Source organism: Trichechus manatus, unplaced genomic scaffold, assembly GCF_000243295.1.
Source record: "Trichechus manatus latirostris isolate Lorelei unplaced genomic scaffold, TriManLat1.0 scaffold00031, whole genome shotgun sequence".
Lineage (NCBI taxonomy): Eukaryota > Metazoa > Chordata > Mammalia > Sirenia > Trichechidae > Trichechus > Trichechus manatus.
Genome location: NW_004443967.1, coordinates 21661987 through 21685819, shown reverse-complemented (window position 1 = coordinate 21685819; position 23833 = coordinate 21661987). Strand labels below are relative to the sequence as shown.

The following is a 23833-nucleotide window of genomic DNA, read 5'->3' as shown; positions in this document are numbered from 1 at the left end:
CCCCCCCCCAGCACTTCCACACAAGGGTGCAGCATCCACGTTTCACCTGGGAATCATACACCAGTGGGGCGACGAGGCTCCATCCGGAAGTCAGGTCAGCCGCACCCTCGATTTTTCCCTCATAGAGGTATCCACCCAGTTTGTGGGCAGGCAGGCGGGCAGGCAGCGCTCGGGTAATTTACCGTTGCCACCAGGAGCTGGCTCTTGGGCTCGTGGTTTGGAGGTGGATCTAATTAACCTCCAATGAATCTTGCTAGCGAGTGGGGCGGCTCCCTGCAGGCGCCGTGAACAGCCCGAGCAACAGGGTCAGTGCTGGCCCACCCCACTGTGAGTGAGAGCAGTCGGGCCCACAAGGAAACCCAGAGCGACGAAGAGCTGTCAGGGAAAGAAGCCAGAGGGGAGGACCACCTATACTCTCCCTCCCACGGATGCTCCGAACAGCCACATCTGCACTCAGATGGAGTTCAGCAGAAAGAAATGCAAGGGACCTGACGTTTGGACGCCTGCATGCAGGAGGTCTGGGAAAGGTCCACACAGAGCAACCCTCAGACCAGCTGGCCGCCCCAGGCCCATGTGTGTGCCAGGCCCGCGTCCGCCCCAGGCCCACGTCTGCCCCACGTCCGCGTCTGCGCCAGGCCTGTGTCCACCCAGGCCCGCATCCGCGCCAGGCTTGCGTCTGCACTCCAGTGTGGTGCCCTGAGCACCCTCACGGGCTCCCCGTGGCCCACAGCATCTCCCCTCCCACCATCTGAGTCCCACAGAAACGTTTTGTGGACACTTCTCTTTGGTTTCCACAAAATTTCTGCGGATGGTTTTATGGTTAGAAGCCCTTTTAAAAGCCATGCTAACTGGCAGACTTCAATCCCCTAAGTAGGTGCTTCCATGGGTTCTAAAATTCAACAACCTATCGGCAGCCTAGCCATCGAGATCCGGTACCACCAGAGAAACGCCACTTTTCCCAGGGGTCCCATTCTTGGATGTAGCTGTGCCAAGAACTCGGACATCTGTGTAAGTGTTCAATCTACACATGGTTGTAAGATATGTAATTCCAGCCTTACACGGTGTGGTGGGTGAATCGTGTCCCTCCAAAACTCACGACCACCTGGAACCTCAGAACAGGACCTTATTTGTAAACAGTTTCTTTGCAGATGTAGTCCCAGCTCTCAGGATGAGATCACCCAGGTTTAGGGCGGGCCCTAAATCGAATGACAAGTATCCCTCTAAGAGATAAATGAAGAGAAGACACGCAGGAGACAGTCATAAGCCAACGGAGGCAGAGGAGTGCGGCCAGGAGCCAACACCACCTGGAGCCACCAGATCCTCCCCAGAGCTTCCAAGGAGCCTGGTCCTGCAGACACCCTGAACTCAGCCTTCTGGCCTCTCGGCTGTGAGACAGTGCCTTCCTGTTGTCTGAAGGCCTAGGACTTCGGTCCTCTGTTATGGCAGGCCCAGGAGACTCAGACACGCAGTCACATCAAACATGGAGGAAGCCGCGCCCAGTGCGCACAGTCAACGTCCAGATAAACACGGGTTGATGATAATTTCCTCGTTGGACCACACACGTCGGAGGTTGATGAGAGGAACAGGGCCTTCCGTGGAGCAGTCAGGGACCGTGAGGGGGTGCGTGCTGCCATCCTGATGACTGGGCGGAGGGGATGTCACTGAGGAAATGCACTGGGCACCTCCCAGCGGTCATTCCTGTGGATCTGACTCTGGAAAGAGCCAGAAGGCTTGTCCCCCAACCCCCCACCTCTTGAGTGCTGAGCCTTGCCGGGCCCCCGCCGCCTACCTTCACATGGCGCCGACTCTCCACGCTCAGCTGACGGCTGTAACGGTGCCCAGAGAGACAGGCCTGGGTCCAGAGCTTGGTGGGCCTAGAATCTGCACTTAAGGCCAAAGCCCACGTTCCCCACTCCTTCTGCTTTACTCTGCAGCAAGCCGTGTGCGAAATGCAAGTGGACGGTTCGTCTGTCAACTGCTCAGCCATATGCCCACAGGTTTTAAAGGGCCACGTGGGCATAAAAAGCCTCCAAAAATTAATGTGTGGAGCTTGGACACATTTACTTATTTATTGAGCAAATAATTCAATTAAAAACTATCGACTTTCCTCCCATGCTTTGAAAGCGCCAGGCTGATGGGCCAGAAGAGCGGGGCCTGGCCTCATCCGGGTGGAGCACCACCACCAGGACCAACGGCTGCCTTGCATGGTGTCATCGTCGGCAGCATCAAGGGAGGGAGCGGCGGGGCCGCCGGGCATCGGATGGCTCCACCGTAGGGCCTGACCCGTGTGGTAGCAGCGTGTCCGCTAACACCCGCCATCATGCTCAGGACGACTCCCAGAAGGGACTGTTTTCAGACTGAACCTGGGTTTACACACACCTGGCAGTGCCCGCAAGAGCGTAGGACACACGATTCCCGTGGGCGCCATCCAGCGTGCAAGCCCTCTGCTGTCCTCGTCGGCCCCCCTGGGAGTCGTTGGACATGGAGTGCACATGGCAGCCTGGGTCTGGTCACCACGCCGGGCCACGGAGAGGCCACCACCACAGAAGACTGCTGACTTGGAAGCAGGACACTGAAACTCACAGGGCCTTTCTAGAAGGTTCCAGAGCCGCCACAAGCCACACCACAGGTCCGGCCTGTGCTGCACCCTCTCCCGCTGCGTCTGCCCGGCCTCATGCCGGCGCGCATGGGCATCCTCCTGGCCTGGGCACGGCCACTGGCGCCTGGGAACGCACAACTACCTTATTGATCCCTGAATCCCCAACAACACTGACGCCGTTTCCTAGCAAAGCAAAATCAATAAGACTTGAGATTACGACTCACATAAAAATGCTTACTCCGTGGCAGACCAATAATTTATTGTTGCTAACTGACCTCCTCAGGGAAGGGGCACGTACCTGTATAATGTTTATTATTATTTTTATTAGCAATTAAAGCCCACGCTTTGTCGCCTGATCACGAGCTCATGTGAGAGGAGGGGCTGCAGTGATGCCGGGGAGGGGCTCTCGGCTCCCTCCCATTGAGAGGTGCACGTATCCTGCTGACTTCCCCCCCACACAGCTCTGTGTCCAGCTGCTGGGCTGAAACGTCGGTTTGAAGCCATGGTCCTGGCATCCACAGGCCCCCCAGGAGCGTAGCGGAGGGTGAAGGTCAGAGCGTGGGTGGCCTGGTCCAGAGGGCAGACAGGTGGAGGAGACGGGGGGAGAAGGGCCATGAGAGGGCCAGACACCCTGGGGTGGGGGTCAGCACACACGGGCCACACTGCTTCGTACTGAAACAGCATCTCAAAAGATCCCAAATCCGTGTCAATTACTCTGACGGGAAAGTAACAGGAAACCAGGAGCAGGAGGAGGAGAAAGTGCCTGAGCTTACACAAACTCGGAGTCCACTGAACCCGACCCCTCTGTCCCCGGAGTGCTATACGGCGCCCGAGCTTACACGAACTTGGGGTCCACGGAACCCGACCCCTCTGTCCCTGGAGTGCTGTACGGTGCCCGAGCTTACATGAACTCAGGGTCTACTGAACCTGACCCCTCTGTGCCCCGGAGTGCTCCTAGAATCTAGAAGCTCTTCAGTGACTCAGAAAAAAGCTACCTTCTTGGGAGAACATGTTGCAATTCACGAAAGAAACAACCCCTTCAGCAGGAGAGCATTTAAGTTCATTTACTCCTCGGCAGTTTGGACGAGAAAGTCAGGCACGAAGGCAGTTCTGGGTAAGATGCTGTCCTTTTCCCACTCAAGGACATGCTCCATCTCTGGTCTCGCGTGACCGGCTCCCCTGCCCGCTGACGTGTCCACGGCATCTGGGAACACAGGCCGCCACATGTCCTCATCTGCCTGCTCCACCTCCCTCACGTCCAGGCCACGGGCATGTGCTACAGGGCCCGTGCCACACGCCCTGTGTCCTGGGGGAGCACAAGGCTGGTGTGGGGCTCGGCGGGCGTCAGGCACCCGCTCACATGTGCAGATGTGCACCTCAGAGCAGGAGGAGCCCCTGGGCCATGCGCTCGCGCCAAGTCTGCCCAACGTTCTCGAGGAACAGGCAGCATGCAGGCCTGGGACAACTCTGGCCCGAGTCAGGCCTGGCGTCCTTTGTGATATTGGTGAGTCGGGGAGGGGGGCATTTGGAAGCATCTCTGACCTCTTCCTGATGTGCAGCCACAGGGCGGCAGCCTGACTGACAGACGCGGTCTTGCTTTGTCTGCTGTTCTGGGGTGGGTGGGAGGCGCCCCCTGGTGACAGGCCAATGGCAGGGGGTGCTCTGTCCATAGTCGATCCACTTACCCTCCAGTGCGGAGCCAGAAATCCCCCACATGCGAGGGTGTAACATGAGAGAGTCCAGATCCTGTGGGATGTGCCCGGACATCGAGGAGGCCAGCTTCCGTGAGGGACGTCTGGTCTCGTGGGCCCTTGGGCCTGGTTGGGCGGGCCCTAAGCAGCATCAGACGGGGGTGGGGGACTTCCACCAGGACAAGCAGACCCTGATGGGGTGCCGGGCTGAGGCTTTGATTTGAATCCTGATGTCCGACAGATTAGCTCCATAACCCCGACACGAGCCAGAGGAGGTCAACGGAACCGTGAACCACCTGGGGTCCCCCGGAACTGGTCTGAGCTCCCTCTTCCCAAGCGCTTCAGTCACTCCATGTGAGGCCGAGTTCTCCACAGGAGTCGTGAACGCTCAGGGAAAACTGCCTGCTTATCAAAACGCACACGAACGTGCAGGTCATGGGGCCTTGCTTGTGAGATGCCATCAGCACACATACAAAACACGAGGATTTCAGTAGGATATCACTCACCTCTGTCAACCAGAGGGAGACAGGTGACCCCTGCCCACTCAGCTCTGTCCTGGGGAACCGTCGTCCCAGGATGGGAGATCGATGAGGATGGCCGACTTGTGTGATGAGGGCAGTGACCAGTGCTGGCGTGGGATGGTTTGAGCTGAGCGTCCCCATCAGTAACCGTTCCCCAGTGCGCCCACCCCTGGAGACACCCACGGCCGCCCCCCTGGTGCCAAGTCGGCGGCCTCTTACTCCACCTCCTGGTTGTGGACAACAGCACCCACGCGGCACACCGTGAGGCGTCCAGGGCTCAGCAAATGTTAGCTAACAGCCGTGTCATTCTGAGGGACTCAGCCCACCTCTAATCCCAGCCGTGACCCCGTTTCGGACAGTAAAACACCTTCCCTTATTAGGGGTTTCTGCCTTAAAAATATAACCTGTGAAAACAGTGACAGTGCAACCACCCTTAAAGGATGACATGCCTTCCGTTTTTGTTCTTAATAAAAGCAAACGCAGAGACCAGACGGTGCCTACCTCCACAACGGACTTGGAGTCCAGCCGGAAATTGAAATCACCAAAGACAAAGTAGGCGGCTTTCTCAAACCTCTGGTCGATGATCCTGGGAGGGAAGAGAGGCAGGATTAGCGAGCACGTTCGCCCCGACACGCCCACCACACCTGCTCCACCACGCTCCTTGCTTTCCCCACAGAAGGGAGACCCCGAGTTTGTACCTTTGCCCCAGAACTTGGCACAGCGGCCCCATGCCCATGCACACCCGCCACTCAGAGCTCAGCTGTCCACCAGCGACACACGTGCCGGCCCAGCCTCAAGGAAGGAGGCAGCAAGGCTCACGGTTGTGTTTCTACCAACCGCGCGGCGTCCGGACCCCACGTGGTGAAGAAAGCACCGTGTTGCTGTCAGCTGCTGTCGAGTCTCTCCGACTCACGGTGACCCCATGCGCAACACAACAACACTGCCGGGTGCTGCACCGTCCCTCGGATCAGTCACGGACCGGACCGCTGTGATCCACGGATTCTCAGAAGTGGATCACCAGGCCTTTCTTCCTGGTCTTAGTCTGGAAGTTCCGCTGAAACTTGTTCAGCATCCTAGCAACACGCAAGACTCCACTAGACACATGGGTGGAGGCTGCGCGTGAGGTGCACACTGGGAACTGAACCCAGGTCTCCCGCATGGAAGGCGAGCACTCTGCCACAGCAGCACAACCGCTGCACCAAGACGGAAACACAGGCCAGGGAAGGAGCGGCTGCACAGGGAACACGGCGTGTCGGGGCCGTGAGAACCCACATTCAGGGTGGCCGTCTACGTGTGTGTCTGGGCCAGAACACTCCGGGGGTCCTGACCTCGATGTGCACCCACAGGTGTCCACAGCCCCTCCTGGCCTCTGGATGGTCTGCCCAGCCAGGGATGCGTGCTCGGCCTTGTCTTAAACGTGTTTATACATCCTTCCCCTTGGACTTTTCAAAGTTACATGATAACAGCAACTGCATCTTTTTAGCCAGATATCGCCAGGTATCGCCTTGTTTGAAAAAGCTTCCCACCATATCTTAAATCAGTCACAGCTCATTTCATAAAGACTGTCCACCAAAAAGTGTGCTGTGGCCACAGCTTGGCAGTGACGTGAAGCAGCACCTGGACAGTGAGCCCGGCCTGCTCACACCGTCACCCCACCCTCCACCTGACAGTGCAGCGGCCGCGACTCCCAGAGGCCACTCTGCAACGCCCAGAGGCAAAACGAAGGCCGCCTGCAACACCGTGTTTGCTAGCAAGACAGCCAGTGCACAGAAATGTGTACTGTGTACAGAAGGAAAAGGCAATGTCGGCCACGGAAGTTTCTATCTCTGCTGCCCAGCTCTGCTGTGTGGATGCCACTGGGGTTTCAGTACAGAACAGTGGGGAGAGCCTCCACAAACAGACTGTGTCTTCAGGGGACTTGTCCACCACCATTACCAGCCATACAAAATCCAGGTCAACTAAAGAAATTCTAATTGGTTACCCAGAGATCACACGTGTGACCACCCACCCCAGTGACTCCTGCTCGGTGCAGTGTTCAAGGCTCCTGCAGGCCTGTGCGTCACCCCGGGTGCAGACGTCACCTAACCGCACGTGCCGTCTGCACCCGGGCACTGCGCCTTCCTGGGGCTCGGCATCGGGGTTGTGGGGAGGGGAACACGGCGGCGGCGGCCCACCCCACACCCAACCAGCCCCTTCTCACTTGACCCATCACTTGAGCCATGGAAGAGATCACAAATGACAGGTCTGGCCTTTGGGATCTTTCACAAGACATGTTCCTACGTGTTCTGTGGTCAGCAGCGTCCCCCCACACCAGCTGGCAAATTTCAAAGGAAGAAGTCCCAAAGCCCCACTCCCCACTTGCCCTGGCCTGTATGCTCCCCCATGGGAGCTATCACCCAGGCCAAGGGTGTGGCCCTGTCGTGGGTTTGATCTTGGCAATGGTGAAACAGCCCGTCATGCCCAACCCCACTCCGTGCCCGACCACAGAGCAGTAGACTGTCCGGCTCACCAGGATGGGCGCTCCTCTCTGGCCTGCATTCCTACTTGGCCCCTTGCTTTCCTTCCCAGGTTCCAGGAGTGTCTCCGTAAACTGTACGTGACAGACAAGCTTCCCGGTCAGCCGCTGTCCTCTCACACTGCTGACGGCGTCTTCTGCGACACAGAGACCCTCACTGTCTCGCAACCAACAAAAGCTGTTCTCCTTCCCATCCCACACTCACACATGGTGCCACTCCACCTTCTCTTGTCCTCACACTCGTGTCTTTACGGCTGACCTTCAATCCACGTGGAACTCAAGGGTGAAGTGGGATCCGCGTTCATCGATTTTCCCGCGTAGATGGCCCATCGATCCCCACCATTTATGAAATGGTCCTCTTCTCACGGAGCTCATGTCATAACACAACGCCCCGTGACTCCAGATCTTTGTGAGACTCCGCGTTCTTTTCCGCAGACCTTTTTACCTGTTCCTGCTAATGCCACGCTTTTAATCTGTACAGCTTCTTACAGGGAAGTTCTTACCGACAATTCTTTTAAAAACCAGTTGTCTCAGCTAACCGCATATTCCTCTTGCATACTAATTTCCTTATCATCTTGCCAAACTCCATGAAAAACTTTGTTTTCCTTAATAACGAGAATCACTTTCAATTTATGTATCAATTTGGGGGAAAAAGGCACATTTAAAAACACAGCTATTAATAGGCAGATGACCAGTAGTTTCATTTACTTGTTTTAAGACTGTCTTTTACAGAGGAAACTGCCATTGGGGAATGAAAGTTGGGGTGCCAGCACCACGGGGTCCTGAGAGAGTGGCCCTCCACCTGATTCCCCTGCCCCCCTCACGGGGTGCCTCGAGGTACACCAGAGCTATGGTGAGGGGCAGCCCCGCTGTCTGCCACTCACAGCCTCCAGAAGGGATGGATCAGAGCCGGCCATGAATGAACTTTTCTCTGCTGTCGAGCCTCTTTAGAAGAAGACCAGTGCAAGCTCTGAGAGACAGCAGTCGGGTCACGAGGCTTACCTCACGAGACCCGGGCGGGTGGGCCCTGCAGAGACCACAGTGAAGTGAGAAGACGCCGCACCATGCAGTTTACAAGGTCTTGGGCCCAGAGGGCCAACATGAGCCGCCCTTCAGTGGGTCCTTGGATAAAACTCCCCAACAACAACACTGCTGCCCCTAGACTGGTCGGAGATTCAAGGAAAAACACCATAAGAACAGCTCTGAACGCTGGCCAACCTCTGGCTGTTTCCAAAAACCACACCCACCTCTGCAGGTGAAACACCCATCTCATATCCACTCTGATCCACACCCACCTCCGCAGGTGAAACACCCATCTCGTATCCACTCTGACCCACACCCACCTCTGTGTGAAGCCTTCCCAGCTGACGCCACGGTGCACCCGGCAGCTGGTCTGAGGGCATGGTGCCCAGGACTAAGACGTGCTCCTCAGCTCCCAATGTCTCCTGAGCCAAGTGCGTGCGTGTTAAATCTCAGCTTCAAAACATTTTCCTTGTCTTGTGTGAACATGACGGCATCACACTCAAGGGTGGCTCTGCAGGGGATGGGGGAAGCCCCCAGAAGTGCTGTGATCACTGAGGGCCCGGGATAGGTGCTAAGCAGCAGGAGGTAGGGAAGGGTCCTGTAGGGGTAACGGCCGCAAGCTGACGGAAATGCGCTTCAAAGGCGCCACAATGAGGAGTCTTCATGAGGTTCTGAGACTCAGACATAAGTTAGACACCAGAGCAAGTTCTCTGGGGCCGAGCCTAATGACACGCTTCCATGGGAGCAGAGTCTCAGCCGCGATGCCTCTGACAGCTGCGACGCTTGCTGCTCTCTCTAGCGGCATCCAGCGTTACACTGACCTACCACACTCATGTCTGACACAAAGAAAACGAGAGACTGCAAAGAAGCGAAAATGGATGACACTCTGTTAACTAAGGAAGCAAATAACTATTGGTTAAATAAACAGTAGATGCCATTTCCAGGTAAATCCCTTGTTTTGTAACTCTAATAAAGATCAGATTTAAATTCTGACTGAATAAACTTTAAAACGGTTAGGATGTTTAGCAAGAAAGAAAATGCTACATTTGAGGCTTTCTTGGGAAACCTGCGTGTTTCCTCGTGCCCAGCCCAGCATCTGGCTGCTGCCCACCTACAGTGATGCCCGCTGACGAGGTCTCAATGACGGTGACTCACGCCACAGAAGAGCTGTGGGGACGTCTGCATCCAACAATGGCCTAATGGAAGTGATTTAGTTGCCAAGGCTGAAATCTCTACCACTATCACTTAAAAACCCAACTTTATCACATCTCCGTGCCCTGCTCTTTTTGCTATAATAGCCCAAGCCAATTAATAACCACTGTGATGTGCACAGAGATGAAGCAGCTGTCATAGGCCGCAGCAATCACCAGAGTGCGTGCTGCCCCGGCCAGCACAGGCCGCACTTTAATTCCAACGTACTGCCACTTGGACCAAAAAACAGAGAGCTGCTCCAAAATTAATGACCTTGTCAGCAGCAATTATGATTAAAAAGTCGGCCACATCAGTATCGGGAGCCTTACTCAAAACGAAAACTACAAGAAGAGCTACAGAGACACATATTCAGGCCGGAATGGTGCCGTGCAGTCGGGGGCTGTGAGGGCGCAGGCGTGTGCGCGTGTGCATGTCACGGGCCTGCGGCATGGTGAAAGGCCCTGTCAGCCTCCGCCTCACGGGGCATGCACGTTCTGGTGGCCCACGGACCAGGAACTCCTAATGGAAGAGGCACGTGACTCAGCAGAAGTCGAAGAGTCCACGTGCAGAAATCACAACACCCAACACAGGTGGACACATGCCTGGCTCCAGAGCCCGGGAAGGGAAGTTCAGGGGGACAGCAGTACCCCCACACACAGTCAGCATCACAGGGCCGCACACCCAAGCGTCCAGACACAATCACAGGGCAAAAACAGTTGTCTCACACACCACATGGTTCACATACCAGGAGCTCGTTTTGAAAGCAAACTTGGTCACGAGACCCCAGCCTCGCCTCCAAGGTAATTCCAACACGCCAGCAAGTGTTTTCTATTTCTTTTCTCCTCAAACCACTGGATGTTATGCTAAATTGCTGAGCACTGCCAAGGCCAAGGTATGAGCCACAGTGGTGCCAGGGTCAGCACAGAGCGCCTGCGGTGTCCCTACGTGGCCTGGTTGGACCTCAGATGCGGCCCAATGCTCTCCACACCTAGAGGTCTCAAACACCGGCCTCCGGCCCTGCACCTGCCCCCACCGGCCCATGGCACTCTTCCTCAACATCCAGCATCTCGACTTTCAGCCCTCAAACGTCCCATGACTCCCTGGCCTAGGCTGCCAGCAAACCGGCCACTGACCTCGGCCCCCAGGGGTGGCTGCTGGTTTGTTCTTCACCCTCAAGATGCAGGCTGTGCCCACTGATCCCGCCCCACTACAAGCCCGGTGCGATCCATGCAGCCGCCTGATCGAACCCATGATGTGTGACTCTATGGCCCCCTCTCATGGGGGCAGCCTGGAGAAGCTGCCTCTGGGAAGTGAATCTGGGCTCCGTGAGCCTTGAATAGTCAGGCGCTAATTACAAAACCTGCCCCTCCCAGAGTTCATCTCATGACCTATAGTTCATTTTTCTGAAAGGCCCCCTCCTGCCTTAGAGCTCCAGGGCTGGCCCTGCGAACACTGTGAGAACAGGCCTTCGGCAGGCGGCTCCAGGGCTGGGTGAGAATTAGGTCGTGAAACACCACGCCACAGGCAGGTGGCTCCTGGCTCTGACACTTCGGCCTAGGCCTTGGTTTCCTCGTCTGTGCGCGAGGCAGTCACGAGCCACCGCAGCTGCTTCTGGGCTGATGTCTGCAGGGCGCAGACATCAATCACTACACCAGTGTTTCCCTCACCACTGAAGTGCCCTTGTCCAGGCTCCTCTGATAAACAACCCCCCACCCACACATTCAAAACTGCTGAGAGGGGGAGAACTCTTTGCAGAGACACCTGAGGAGCCCCAAAGTGTCCCCTGTGGTGTGCCCTGGGATGTCCGCTGAGGTGTCCTGAGATGTCGAGGTGCCCCCGTGTGTCCCTGAGGTGTCTCTGTAGTGTCCCAAGGTGTCCCCTGAGGTGTCCTGAGATACTCCCTGTGGTGTACCTGAGGTGTCCCGAGATGTTCCTGAGGTGTCCCTAAGGTGTCCCCTGAGGTGTTCCTGAGGTGTCCCCAAGGTGTCCCTGAGGTGTCCTCTGAGGCATCCCATGGTGTACCTGAGATGTCCCTTGAGATGTTCCCTGTGGTGTACCTGAGGTATCCCCTGTGCTGTACCTGAGGTGTACCCTGGGGTGTACCTGAGGTGTCCCCGGTGGTGTACCTGCGGTGTCCCCTGGGGTGTACCTGAGGTGTCCCCTGGGGTGTAACTGCGGTGTCCCCTGGGGTGTACCTGAGGTCTCCCCGGTGGTGTACCTGAGGTGTCCCCGGTGGTGTACCTGCGGTGTCCCCTGGGGTGTACCTGAGGTGCCCCCTGGGGTGTACCTGAGGTGTCCCCGGTGGTGTACCTGCGGTGTGCCCTGGGGTGTACCTGAGGTGTCCCCTGGGGTGTACCTGAGGTGCCCCCTGGGGTGTACCTGCGGTGCCCCCTGGGGTGTACCTGAGGTGTCCCCTGGGGTGTACCTGCGGTGTCCCCGGTGGTGTACCTGAGGTGTCCCCGGTGGTTTACCTGCGGTGTCCCCGGGGGTGTACCTGAGGTGTCCCCGGGGGTGTACCTGCGGTGTCCCCGGGGGTGTACCTGAGGTCTCCCCTGGGGTGTACCTGCGGTGTCCCCTGAGGGGTCCCAGCTGCCATAGTTTTGTGCTTCCCTCCCAGCAGGTGGTTTTCACGTGTTTTTTCAACACAACACTAACGTTACGTCTGTGCAGCTGAGAATCTGCTCACCCACAAACCAGCCTGCCCCGCACAGAGAAGCCCCTCTGCCTCCTTTGGCCTCGTCATTGCTCATCTCTCTGGCAGAAAGAAGAGCTGAAATCACAGAAAACCCAGAGCCTTAAACACCTCGCAGCCAAACGCACACGACAAGACACTCAGCTCACCAGCTGGGGCTGCCATGCCGTGCCTGGACTGCCTGTGCCAGGTGGTCTGGGTGAGCGGGGGCGCTGGCCCTGCTCATCACCCCCTGCACCAAGGTGCCCCCAAGGTGTCCCCTGGTATTGTCCTGGCTTTTAGCAAAATGCTGGAATCATCCCAAACAAGTGCCAACCAGAGTGGTTGAGCCTGCCACAGCATGTCTGCACGATGGGACCAACAGCTACCAATTGTCACCCACACTGTACCATCGACTGGACAGAGCCAAAAACGCTGTCTTGGTCCTCGGTGTGCACAGGCCACCGTCTGCACGATGCTCAAAAACAGTTATCCGTGCTGTCTACGAACACGCGTAAGATACAAGATACGCGAGCATGTGCAATAAACACACGAACACTTGCAGGCGGGTTAATGCTTATGAAGGTACAGAAGTGGGCCCTGGGACGACGGACACAGAGATGGAGATCTTGTTGGGACAGAGCTGGAAGGGGCTGAGAAGAACGCAGAGGCAGCGGTGGGGTGGGATCAATTGTATCCAAATGTTTTATTTCTTAATAACAGGAGGCCGCGGCAAACCTGCAGACATACATGTGACAAGCCGAGTGCATCATGCCTCACCGCCACAGCCTCCGCGCTTTTCTGTATGCTCGATTTAGTTTTCAATAAAATAAAATGAGAGTCTGCTATAAATTTCATCAATCTTCTCAGACATAAGGAATAATAAACTGATCCTGCCAGGCCTGCACTGGATTCCGCATGTTCTCGGCGGTGCCATGAGCGCACAGGAGTGGGATACTAAGGGGCCAGAGGTGGCTGGGGCCGGGCTTCCAGAGGCTCTGGTCTGTCCAGCTGAGGGTCCGGGGTGTCCTGGGCAGGTCTCCAATAGATGCCCCAGATCTTCTGGCCGGCATGACTATGGAGCACTCGCCACAGATGCGGCTCCGGCAGGGCTATACGAGTGGTGTCAGAGCAGGACGAGGCCAGAGGAACATTCCGAGGCCGGCACTGCCGGGGTGTCCCAGGTGACCTAGATCGTTAGCGAGGAGCTCACTTTGCCTAGAAACGAGGGCCTTTCTTTTACTCACTGAAGGGCGGGCGAGTTCTGGGAACGGCCGGGAGAGAGCCATTTGGACAGGGGCCTTTGAGCGGGCTGACAGCTGACTGATGACCGGCCGCGGGCTGACAAAGCGGGGCTGTGTGCCGCCCGCGCATCGCGTTGCCACTCCCTGGGAAACTAATTGCTCTGAATTGTGCGCGGCGACGTTATTTTTCTGGCGATCACTTCTTCTGAATGTCCAAAATGAGCATGAAACAACTCTTTTGACCGGACATAAAAGTTAAATGTCCCAATGTTGATCAAATTAACTTCAGCAACGTGACAATGGACTATATTTGTGAGAGAATAATGGGGGACAAAGGACTGCTTTCTGCCCAGATTTCACAGTTGCAATGTAAAGGTGTTTCTGTTGAATGAGGCCAGCCATGTTTCAAAGGGGAAAAGAGAGCACATCAGCCGTGGAAAAAATCCCATTTCACGGCTTGCAAGGGAGGTCCAGGGAGCATCAGTGACGGGCACGAGAGGACGCGGGCGTGAAGGCCTCATGGAGAGGCTCACTTGTCCCGACACTACTTCACTTGCCCCCACTTCCCAGCCCCTTGCTGCCCGGGTCCCAGAACCTTGGGGAGGGTCATCTTGGGGGATAGGGGAGCCCAGGCCCAGGGGCTGCACAAACACTGCCCATCCCTCCCAGGCCCAGGTCCACGATGTCCAGGGCCTCGGCACCTGCATTCTAACAACAGGGTTGTCTGTTTTTTTAAACCTTCCATAACAAAATAATAAAAGCAAAAAAATTCATAAATGTTCCAAAAACATAAAGATAATTACGCTAAAAATTCAGGTGGACTACTGACTGCACTCCATTTACTTTGAAAATCCCATCTTCTGATGTTGCACGCTAGCATTTCTCTACTAAGGAGGGTGAACTCAAGCTGGAATCCAAGGCGGTTCCACGCTGTGGCTCCCGGGGCACTGGACATGAGGGTGCCCCTGAGGTGTGGGCGCTGGGGGTGCCTGGTGCTGCAGTGTGAGCGTCTGAGGGCATGAGCGTCTGTGGGTGCTAAGCACTGCACTGTGAGTGTCTGTGGGTGCCAGGCCCTGCATTGTGAGCGTCTGAGGGCATGAGCGTCTGTGGGTGCTAAGCACTGCACTGCGAGTGTCTGTGGGTGCCAGGCCCTCAATGTGGTGTACTGGGCACCGAGGGCTCCATGGCACTGCAGTTCCTGCCTGCTCCCCTAGGCGCTGCCCCTGACCTGGCGCTGCAGGGAGCTTCTGAAGAGTTTACGGACTTTGGACAAAGGGACTTCATCCCTTAGTGTTTTCTCCGTAACAACCTTTCATTCTGGAACACTCCTAGCTCGCAGGAATGCTGCCAGGCAGCCGGGAGCACCCCGGTTAACTGGCCTTGTCCAGGCTGGTCCTGGTGTGGCAGCTCTCTGCAGGTCTGGTGCCATGGTGCCCATGCTCAGATGGGAGCAAGGACTGTGGGTTCTGCTGCAGGGAGATTAAAGCCGGGGAAGGGGACGTCCCCCCGCCCCGAGCCCGCTCCCTGCCCCAAGTCTTAGCGAGCACACAGACAATGCTCCGGACGGTTCCCAACGCCTGAAAGGGACTCTGTTGGTGGCAGCCCTCCGTCAAAGGGCAGTACGGCATTGTCCCCCACCGGCATGGCAGAATGGAGTCTGCTGGTGGCCGCCAAAGGTTAGCAGCCGATGAAAGGACGTCCCACTATTCACCGCTCCTACAGAATGCTCCTTTGTGGCGGCCCGCGCTGCACAGCGGAGGTCCGGAGCCGCGGCTGGCTGCGCTCACCCCAGAGCGGCCCATGGGAACCAAAGCCTCAGATAGCCCCACCCAGAGGGCTCCCAGAGGCAGCGGGGACGCAGTGTGGGGCCACGCTGCACTGACAGCCCACACGGTTACCAAGGCCGCGGGCACCGTGGGAGGTCCCAGTGACACACGGCACAGGACCCACAGCCTGGCAGAATACACACAGCACGGTACTGTGGGTGAACCCAGCTGTCTCCCCGAGGACAGTGCTCTGCTTGCAGCCCCACTGAGGGGCTCCCAGGGCAAGGCCAGCCCACGGCCACGGTGCACTTCAGTACCTCACAAAGGGCCAGCCCGCACACAGTGTGCCCCAAAACACACGGATGAGCTGGCTACATGTGGTCACTGGCAGGCGTGTGAGAACCAACACGTGTGTGCGCACACACCTACATGCACACACATACACACGTGCAAATGCACACAGCACAAGCATGCACATACATGCAGACACTCACAGACATACATGTAAGCACATACGCATATGGCACATACAGCACGCATGCACATATATACATGTGCGCACACACACGTACGTGGCACATACATGCGTGTGAATACACACAAATGTGCACATACAAACACACCCACACATATACATATAAAAACCTTCCTATTCTAAGCCCCATGAAGAGGCAGACCTTACGATCGCATCTCGCAGGTGAGAAAACACATCTCAACGCTGGGGTTGTCCAGGCTCACAGAACAGACAGAGCACACGGAGGTGGGGGGCACTGGGAGAGAGCACACGGGGGGCCCTAGGAGAGTGCACACGGGGGGCCCTAGGAGAGTGCACACGGGGGGCCCTAGGAGAGTGTACACGGGGGCCCTAGGAGAGTGTACACGGGGGCCCTAGGAGAGTGTACACGGGGGGCCCTAGGAGAGAGCACACGGGGGGCCCTAGGAGAGAGCACCCGGGGGGCCCTAGCAGAGCACACTCGTGTACGTGTTATTTCTCTTGCCGTCTCAGACAAGCCTCTCTGAGGGCGAGGCTCTCCTGTGTCTCTGGCCAAGTCTGCAAAGCTCCAGTATTGTATCTACACCCTGCCACCTCTCTTAATGGCACGGGATGTGTTTTCTCATCTTTTCAGAAATACAAGAGAAAAAGTGGCACAGCTGCCCCGTCAGGGTCCCTGGTGAAGGCACTGTTCAAGCCTTCGGATGGGTCAAGGGCTTTGCACCACCTCAGTGGAGTCAACAATCACAACTTTCACCAACAAATAGGAAAAAACGAGAAAAAACAGTGAAAACCGACAGCAACAGGCATGTGAGCCGTGGGGGGGCCTTCGGCGGCACAGTGCGTACCTGTCCAGCACGTAGCCGAGGGCCTTGTGCCGGATCCCCGAGTACACGGACGGGCTCGTCTCCCAGGCCACCAGGTTGGACGCGTCGTGGAAGAGATGGATGTTCACCAGGTCGAAGGCGCTGCAGCAGAGAGAAAGACGGTGACGCAGGTGGCGGCCGGCGCTGACCCATGTGCTCCACAGCAGGCCCCTCGGGAGCCCCGAGGCCTGGGGGAAGCGTGACACAGCCCCACCTGGCCTGCCACCTGCCCACCCGCTCCAGGTGGGCCATCCCACCCCCCCCCGCCTACAGGCTCAGGGAGGGACACCCGGATGTGACTGGCAGCCCCTGGAAGGACCCCCGACTCTCTTCCCCTCAAAGCAGCTCCTCAGTCAGACCACGTCCCATCTCCCTGCCAGCAGCGCCGCAGGCTAACACACCTGGAATGGCCTGGCGGGGGGCGGGGGGCAGGGGGCTTTGTGGAGGGGTGGCATGGACAGAGGGGACTGCACGGGGCCGTTCAACAGGCTCCATCTGCAGCAGGTGGTGGCTGTCTTGGCCCTCCACAGTCACACGTGCTTCTCCTGCTGTGTCTCACTCTGAGGTGAGAACATCTAGAAGACTCTGAGGGCCCCAGGATGAAAAATGGAGACTGCTGGCTCTGAGCCAGGACCCTGCCTGCCCTCTGGACTCCACCTGCTGGCAGCACTGGGACCCTGTGGTGGGCTCCGAGCTTACAGAGGGGCACGTGGCTCACCTCTAGGGGCGGGGAGGCACAGCGTGTGGGCACAGGCTCCAGAGCCGGCCCCAGGCTGACCTGCCTTGGCTGCACCCAGCAGCGCTGCACAGCTGGCCTGGGCCCCGTCCTGGCATTCGTGCCGGACGTACCAGCACTGCCTCTAGTGGTTCGAGGACTGACGAAAACAAGCCGTCCAAGCCCCGCGAGACACCGGCACACAGCCCTCCCAGCCCGTGGGCTGCCTGCCCCTGCCCCACTACACCTGGACCACTGACTGGCACAGGATGTGGCCAGGCCCCACAACCCTGCGCAAGTGGACACAAACCACCCTAGACAGACCCCGCTGTGAGGAACGTGGCCCTCAGACCGAGTGTCCACAGACGATGCATCAGAAGCAGGTGTCTGAGCGCACGTGAGGCATGAGGAGCGCCGGCCTGAGGCTTGCTGGCAGACAGGAACAGTTTGAACATTCTTATCATGGCAGAAGAGGTGGGCTGTGTGTCACTGCGGACACTCACCCGTGCAGGGCAGGTGAGGAGCACTGAGCCGGGTTCACCTGGCTGCGTTCCCGCCCAGGGCCCCGACGTGTTCAAGTCCCTGAGAAAACAGGCTGCGGGCAGTTCACCTTTGCAGCTGTGTGACCACTAAGACAAGGGGCAGCCAGGAGGAGCCCACAGCCTGGCCGCCTCGTTCACCACAACCTGGCAGACTGAGCTCACCCCCAGGAGGGATCGGAGTGTCTCCTCACTGTGCTGAGTGCCTGGACCCTAGCCCCCGGGGACTGGGTGGCAGCCAGGGTTTCTGTGAGTCAGCAGAGCCCATGGTGAGGCCACCATCGTGGAAATGCCCAGCGGGGGAAACGAACATCTGACCACTCATGAGGTGGGCATGAGCAGCCTAGCCGAGCACGTACCAGTCAGCAATGCACCATCTCGTCCGGATGAAGCCCTTTCGGGACCACTTGCACTGAAAAACAAACAGGAACGAGGTGAGTGGCTGGAGGCAGAGGGCAGCCGTGCAGAGCTAACAGTCAGGGAGTGCATGGGTGCCTTTCCGATGAGAAAAAAAAAAAATTAGTCTCTCAGCATTTAAGGCACTGTTAAAAACTACTGAAATATGTGAAACGTTAAAAGTTATTATTATAAGTCATTATATAAAAGTTACTATATCTGTGTTCTGTATGTTCAAAAAGCTAAGTAGAAACGTGGAATATATAGTCGTCCTGAGTGAGACTCCCAGAGAGCAAAGCTGCATTGCAGGAGATGAAACACACACGGGTAGGACAGAGGGCAGACAGTCACTGAGGGTCATCACGGCACCGTGTGTGCAGAGAACTGTGCTCCCCAAGGTTTTCCAGGCTGTGACTTTACAGAAGCAGACGGCCAGGCCTGTCTTCTGAGGCGCCTCTCGGGGTACGAACCACCAAGCTTTCCGCCTGTCGTCGAGTGCTTAACCATTTCTGCCACCCGGGACTCACAGTTTAGACAGTGCGTAAGGAAGCTAAGTGAACCTGAAGACATGCCAACAGAAACGATCCAAAGTAAAACACAGAGAAGGAAGAGGAAAAGAGAACTGAGTGTCGGCAAGCTGTGGGTTAACTTCAGGCAGACTGAAATATGAGTAACTGAGGACACAAAGAAAGGGGACACAGAAAAATAATGAAGAAATTGTGGCAGAAACGTCCCCGGTTTGGCAAAAACTATATAAATCCACCGAGGCACATCATCATCAAATTTCTCAAAACCAAAGGCAAAGAGAAAAAAAGACCTGTTACACAGAGAGCTAAAGATGCCTGAAGACTTCTCGTCGGAAACAGTACAAACCAGAAGGACAGTGTGCCGACCTCCGCTAAGTGCTGCGAGGACTGAACCCCTGTCGACCCAGAAGTCCACACCCAGCGTGGTCGCTGAGGTTGTGCGTCAGCCTGGCTGCGCCATGGTTCTCGGTGGTTTGGCAGTTACGATGTAGTCTGGCACTTGTGTGGTGATGTCATCACTTCCATGATGAGATTTAATATAATGTGATCGCCTCCATGATGGGATCTGCTGTGAGTAGCCAGTTAAAAGGGAGTTTCCTTGGGGGTGTGACCTGCATCCAACATAAGTGGACTTTCTGGCTAGGCTTGCAGGCTTCTGCTCACTCTGGATCCTGCAGCTGGCTCCTGTTCGTCTGACCTCCAGTTCTTGGGACTTGAGCTAGCAAGCAGCTTACCTGCCGTCTTGCCTTCCAGTCTTAGGATTCATTAGTCTTCGCAGCCTGTGAGCAAGAGCCCTGCTGTCTGACCTGTCGATCTTGGGTTCGCCAGCCCCTGTGGCTATGTGAATCAGGAGAAGCTTCCAGCCTGACCCACGGACTTGAGACAATCCAGCCTCTACAACCGTGTGAGTCATTTCCTTGATATAAATCTCTCTTTACATATATTTATACACTTCATTGGTTTTGTTTCTCTACAGAACCCAGCCTAAGACACCCAGAAAAAATACCTTTTATAAAATGAAGGCAAAATATTTTTCAGATGTAAAACACTGAATAAAATCACCAGCAGACCCACACTACAAGCAGTAGTAAATGAAGTCCTTCAGGTGGAGATAAAATGGTATCAGGTGAAACAAGGATCTACACGGAGCAATGACGAGCACCAGAGGCAGTAACGGCACAGGAATTCACAGTCAGATGCTGAGGAAAACGTTCCCTGTCTGAAACATGGCGTCTAGGCCATTCAGTGTTGGTGCTTTATTTCATACAAATAACTCAGTGGTCCCTACGATGCCCCCTTAGCTCACTGTCCCATCTTTCTACCTCTCCTCATAACCAAACTTCATAAGGGAGGTCCAAACATACTGTTTCTATTTCTTCCATCCCCATTTAATCCTCAAGGGCAGTTTGCTGTCTACTCCCCACACCATCCCAAGTGCTCTCCTTAGCAGACACTTGTTTTTTTCATCTCACTCCACCCTTCAGGAGCATTTGACACAGCCCACAACTCTCTTCCTTCGAAGCGCTTTTCTTCCTACCTCCCTTGTCAGCCTCTCTGTCTTTAGCTCCTCACTTCCACCCAACTCTGGAGGCTGGGGTTCCTCTGGCCCAGGCCCTCTTCTCCTCCTGCACCCCCTCCACACACAGTATCACTCGTGGATGAAAACACACACCAAACTGATACCTATCCACCTAGCCAGTCCTTTCCCTCAGCACGCTGACCTATCCCATGGCCTCGTGGCCTCCCCCAGCATTCTAGCAGGGGTAACTGTCAATCCTTGGAAGACACATTTCCTTCCCTCTGGGAGCTTTAAGGTTTCTCCCTATCACGTCGCTCTAAACTTTCACTACAATTAAATATGCTCTTATGTATCTTGCACTGTACTCAACATGTCTCCGTCTGAGAGCTCACGTCTGATTTCTGGAAGAAAAATCCCCTACTATCTCATCCAATATTGCTCCCATTGTTTCTTTCTGGAGTTTCTTTTGGAGGAAAACTGGAGCCTCACAATAGGGCAGTCATGTCTTCTTAATGGCTTTTTTCCATATTAAAACAAAAACAAAACAAAATATTGACTGTTTTAAATGGATTCCTCAATAATCTTCTAATCTATTAATTTGCTTTAGAATCTGTTCCATTCTTTATTTTTAATTATTATTTTTAATGACTCCTTCTGTAGGTTTTTTTCACATTCCCTTGTTCTTGTTCTTCTGTTAAACACAATGTAACAGATTTATTAACTGATTTATTTCTGACTGCTTGAGTTTAAAAACATTTTGTTTGTTTTTAGTAAGTGTTATCCTTCTATTTATCTCTTTGGACGTCTTAAATATACTTTTTTAAAAAGTGCTTGCCAGCCTGTTCCATAAAATTAATTTTTTGCAGTAAATTCATGTTCTGCAGACCTTTTGTTTATAGATTTTCATGACATGCAGCCTCTTGCTGAGTACAAGGCCCCACCTTCCTTTCTAGAACTTAATATAATTGTCAATCCAGTTTTACTTTCATTGAAAATGGCATTTGTGAGTTTCTATACCAAAAATTAATTACTATCCCCTTGCAGTTTTCATCAGTTATTTGAAATTAATTAAGATGTAAATATGTATGTGTGCAGTTTGAATATATATATATATAATAGGTGTGTATCCTGTATTTTTAGATTTTTTAATTTTCCACAGAAATAGATGATTATTTCCAACATTAATAATTAATAGAATGAATAAATAAAACAGTAAACAAGGTGCTTTTTGTATAATACAGAATTTGTTATAACTATTTTTTTATTCTAACCAGATTTAAGATTTTTAACTAAATTGAAAATGAATCTCAGAAAATGTAAACGGTATAACATTATAACCAAATATTTTTTTAACTGTTTTTATTTTTTCTTTATGTTTTGACCTCTGCTACCATGCCTTTTTTTTTTTAAATTAATTCAGATGAAGGTTTACAGAACTACCTTCTCATTAAACAATCAGTACACGTATTGTTTTGTAACATTGGTTACCAACCACACAAAATGTCAACACTCTATAACCAAATATTTTAATCAAATATTTGTATTTGTATTTTATGCTCCTTTGGAGACAAGTTCATTGTAACAATTATGAATTCCCATTTAGATTACATTCCCAAATGATTATAATGCATAAAAAATGATACTATAACTCATGAGATTCTGGCATTTTCATAGCATATGGCTACATGCAGAGCCCCGGTGGTGCAGAGGTTAAGAGCTACAGCTGCTAACCAAGAGATCGGCAGTCTGAATCCACTAACTGCTCCTTGGAAACCGTATGGGGCAGTCCTACTCTGTCCCATAGGGTCGCTGTGAGTTGACATTGACTCTACAGCAACAGGTTTGGTTTGTTTGGTTTATGGCTACATCTGGAGTCCCTGGGTGGTACAAATGGTTAATGCACTCGGCTGCTGAAAGGTTGGAGGTTCAAGTCCACCCAGAGGCACCTAGGAAGAAAGGCCTGGGAATCCACTTCCTTAAAATCAGTCATTGAAAACCCTGTGGAGCCCAGTTCTACTCTGACACACGTGGGGTCACCGTGAGTTGGAGTCAACTTGGCGGCAATGGCTTGGTTTGGTGTTATGGCTTTATCTACTGATCTCAGATTCTCCTCCTCAAGAGGGAAGCGTGGTGTGTTTGGGTCTGTGGGATGAGGCTGAGATGTGCCCGCCTTTCCTGAGTCCATACTCCCTTCAAGGGCCCTTGGAGAAAGAACCAGAACTAGAAACCGTCTCCCTAGTTCCTAGACCCAAGTTCCCTCTTTGACCCCTCAGCTTCCTCTGTCCACACCCCGAACCCTGGGGGAACATAATGTAGGCCAGTGCTGGGTGGGGCCCCCAAAGAAATTAGGAGGTGCAACTGCCTTTCTGATGGAGGTTACTCTTGCGATGGAGGTTACCGCATACCCAGCACACACACCCCACACATGCACACGCACACATGCTATCCATATGAGCACAAGTAAGAATCACCAGGACCACCATCACAGATTACACCCCTGGGGCCCAAAGAAGTTTCTAGATGTAGGCAAACAGCAGAGGGTGCCGCCTGCCCTGCTTGCTGCCTGGGTAGCGCACACGGAAGCAGAGTGCGAGTACGGCGGGGTCTCCTCAAATGTCAGACTGACCCGCCCCATGGTCTATCCTCACACCCTCTGACTGTGGGTCTCTCTGACCCTTCGTTCTTAGCCCCCGCAGGCTGCAGACAGCGGCCAGGGAGAGCTCCTGCTGCCTCCTGCACGTCCGGGGGGCAGGCCGTCCGGCTTTCGGAGGGGCCGTCCCCACAGATGACCGATGCGGCACCTTGGGGGGCCGCTCATCCCCCACACAATGAAGTCCCTGAGAGCCCTGTTAATGGGATTCCTGTAGGCGGCAGATGGATTGCGAATACAGGCAGTTTCATCTACTAAAAGACGACATAAATCACACCTGAGAAAAGAGGGGCTGGGAAGGTTATCGCCACACAACCCTCCCTGGGAAAGGCCCGCCTCGGAGCATTAGTGAAATGAATCCATCTTTCATAAGAGCTTGGAGCAGTACCGTGATCTATGGTAACAACCAATTTCTCACTACGGGAAGAGGAAAAAAATGACTCAGCTTGATCGACTACACAAATCTGCTTTTTAAAAACGGCCTCCCATCATCTGGAGTGCAGCTCCCGGAGGCCTCGTCGGGAAGCACGCCGAGCCAAGCACGCCCATAAATCAACAGAGGAGTTTTGTTAGTTTTATATGCAGTGGGCTGTAATTACTTGGAATTGCATTAGGCCTCCATCATTGTAATTACATTTAGATTATCCGTAAGTGATGGTAATAAAAGAAAGAGAAATCAGTCTTAAACCAATTCCCTCCCCTAAAATGTGTTCAAGTAAAAGCTTCCACATAAAGGCACAGAAGGTGGACAGGCGAGACCGAGGTGCTGCAGACACTGTCCAAAGCACCCGCCACCACCACAGGTGCTGGACAGACACCTGCTCAGAGGTGTCCCAGGCGACGCCCCAGCACCGTGGGGACCCCGCTCAGAGGTGTTGCCGGGTGACACCCCAGCATCGTGAGGACC

At 54.5% G+C, this 23833-nt stretch overlaps 1 protein-coding gene across 5 annotated transcripts in view; it reads right to left on the bottom strand.

Annotated features, from left to right (window-relative positions):
• The window catches only part of INPP5A (inositol polyphosphate-5-phosphatase A), a 194414-nt gene that overhangs the window by 32838 nt on the left and 137743 nt on the right, over window positions 1-23833 (bottom strand). For 4 of the 5 annotated variants that reach the window (XM_004374944.2, XM_023730064.1, XM_023730065.1 and 1 more), the window contains 3 exons: window positions 18194-18246; window positions 16563-16682; window positions 5313-5397 (listed from right to left, as the gene is read on the bottom strand). The exons of the other annotated variant lie outside the window; for it this stretch is intronic. In XM_004374944.2, the coding sequence (XP_004375001.1) occupies window positions 5313-5397; window positions 16563-16682; window positions 18194-18246 (258 nt within the window). The remainder of the gene's footprint in view (window positions 1-5312; window positions 5398-16562; window positions 16683-18193; window positions 18247-23833) is intronic. 5 annotated transcript variants of the gene reach the window in all.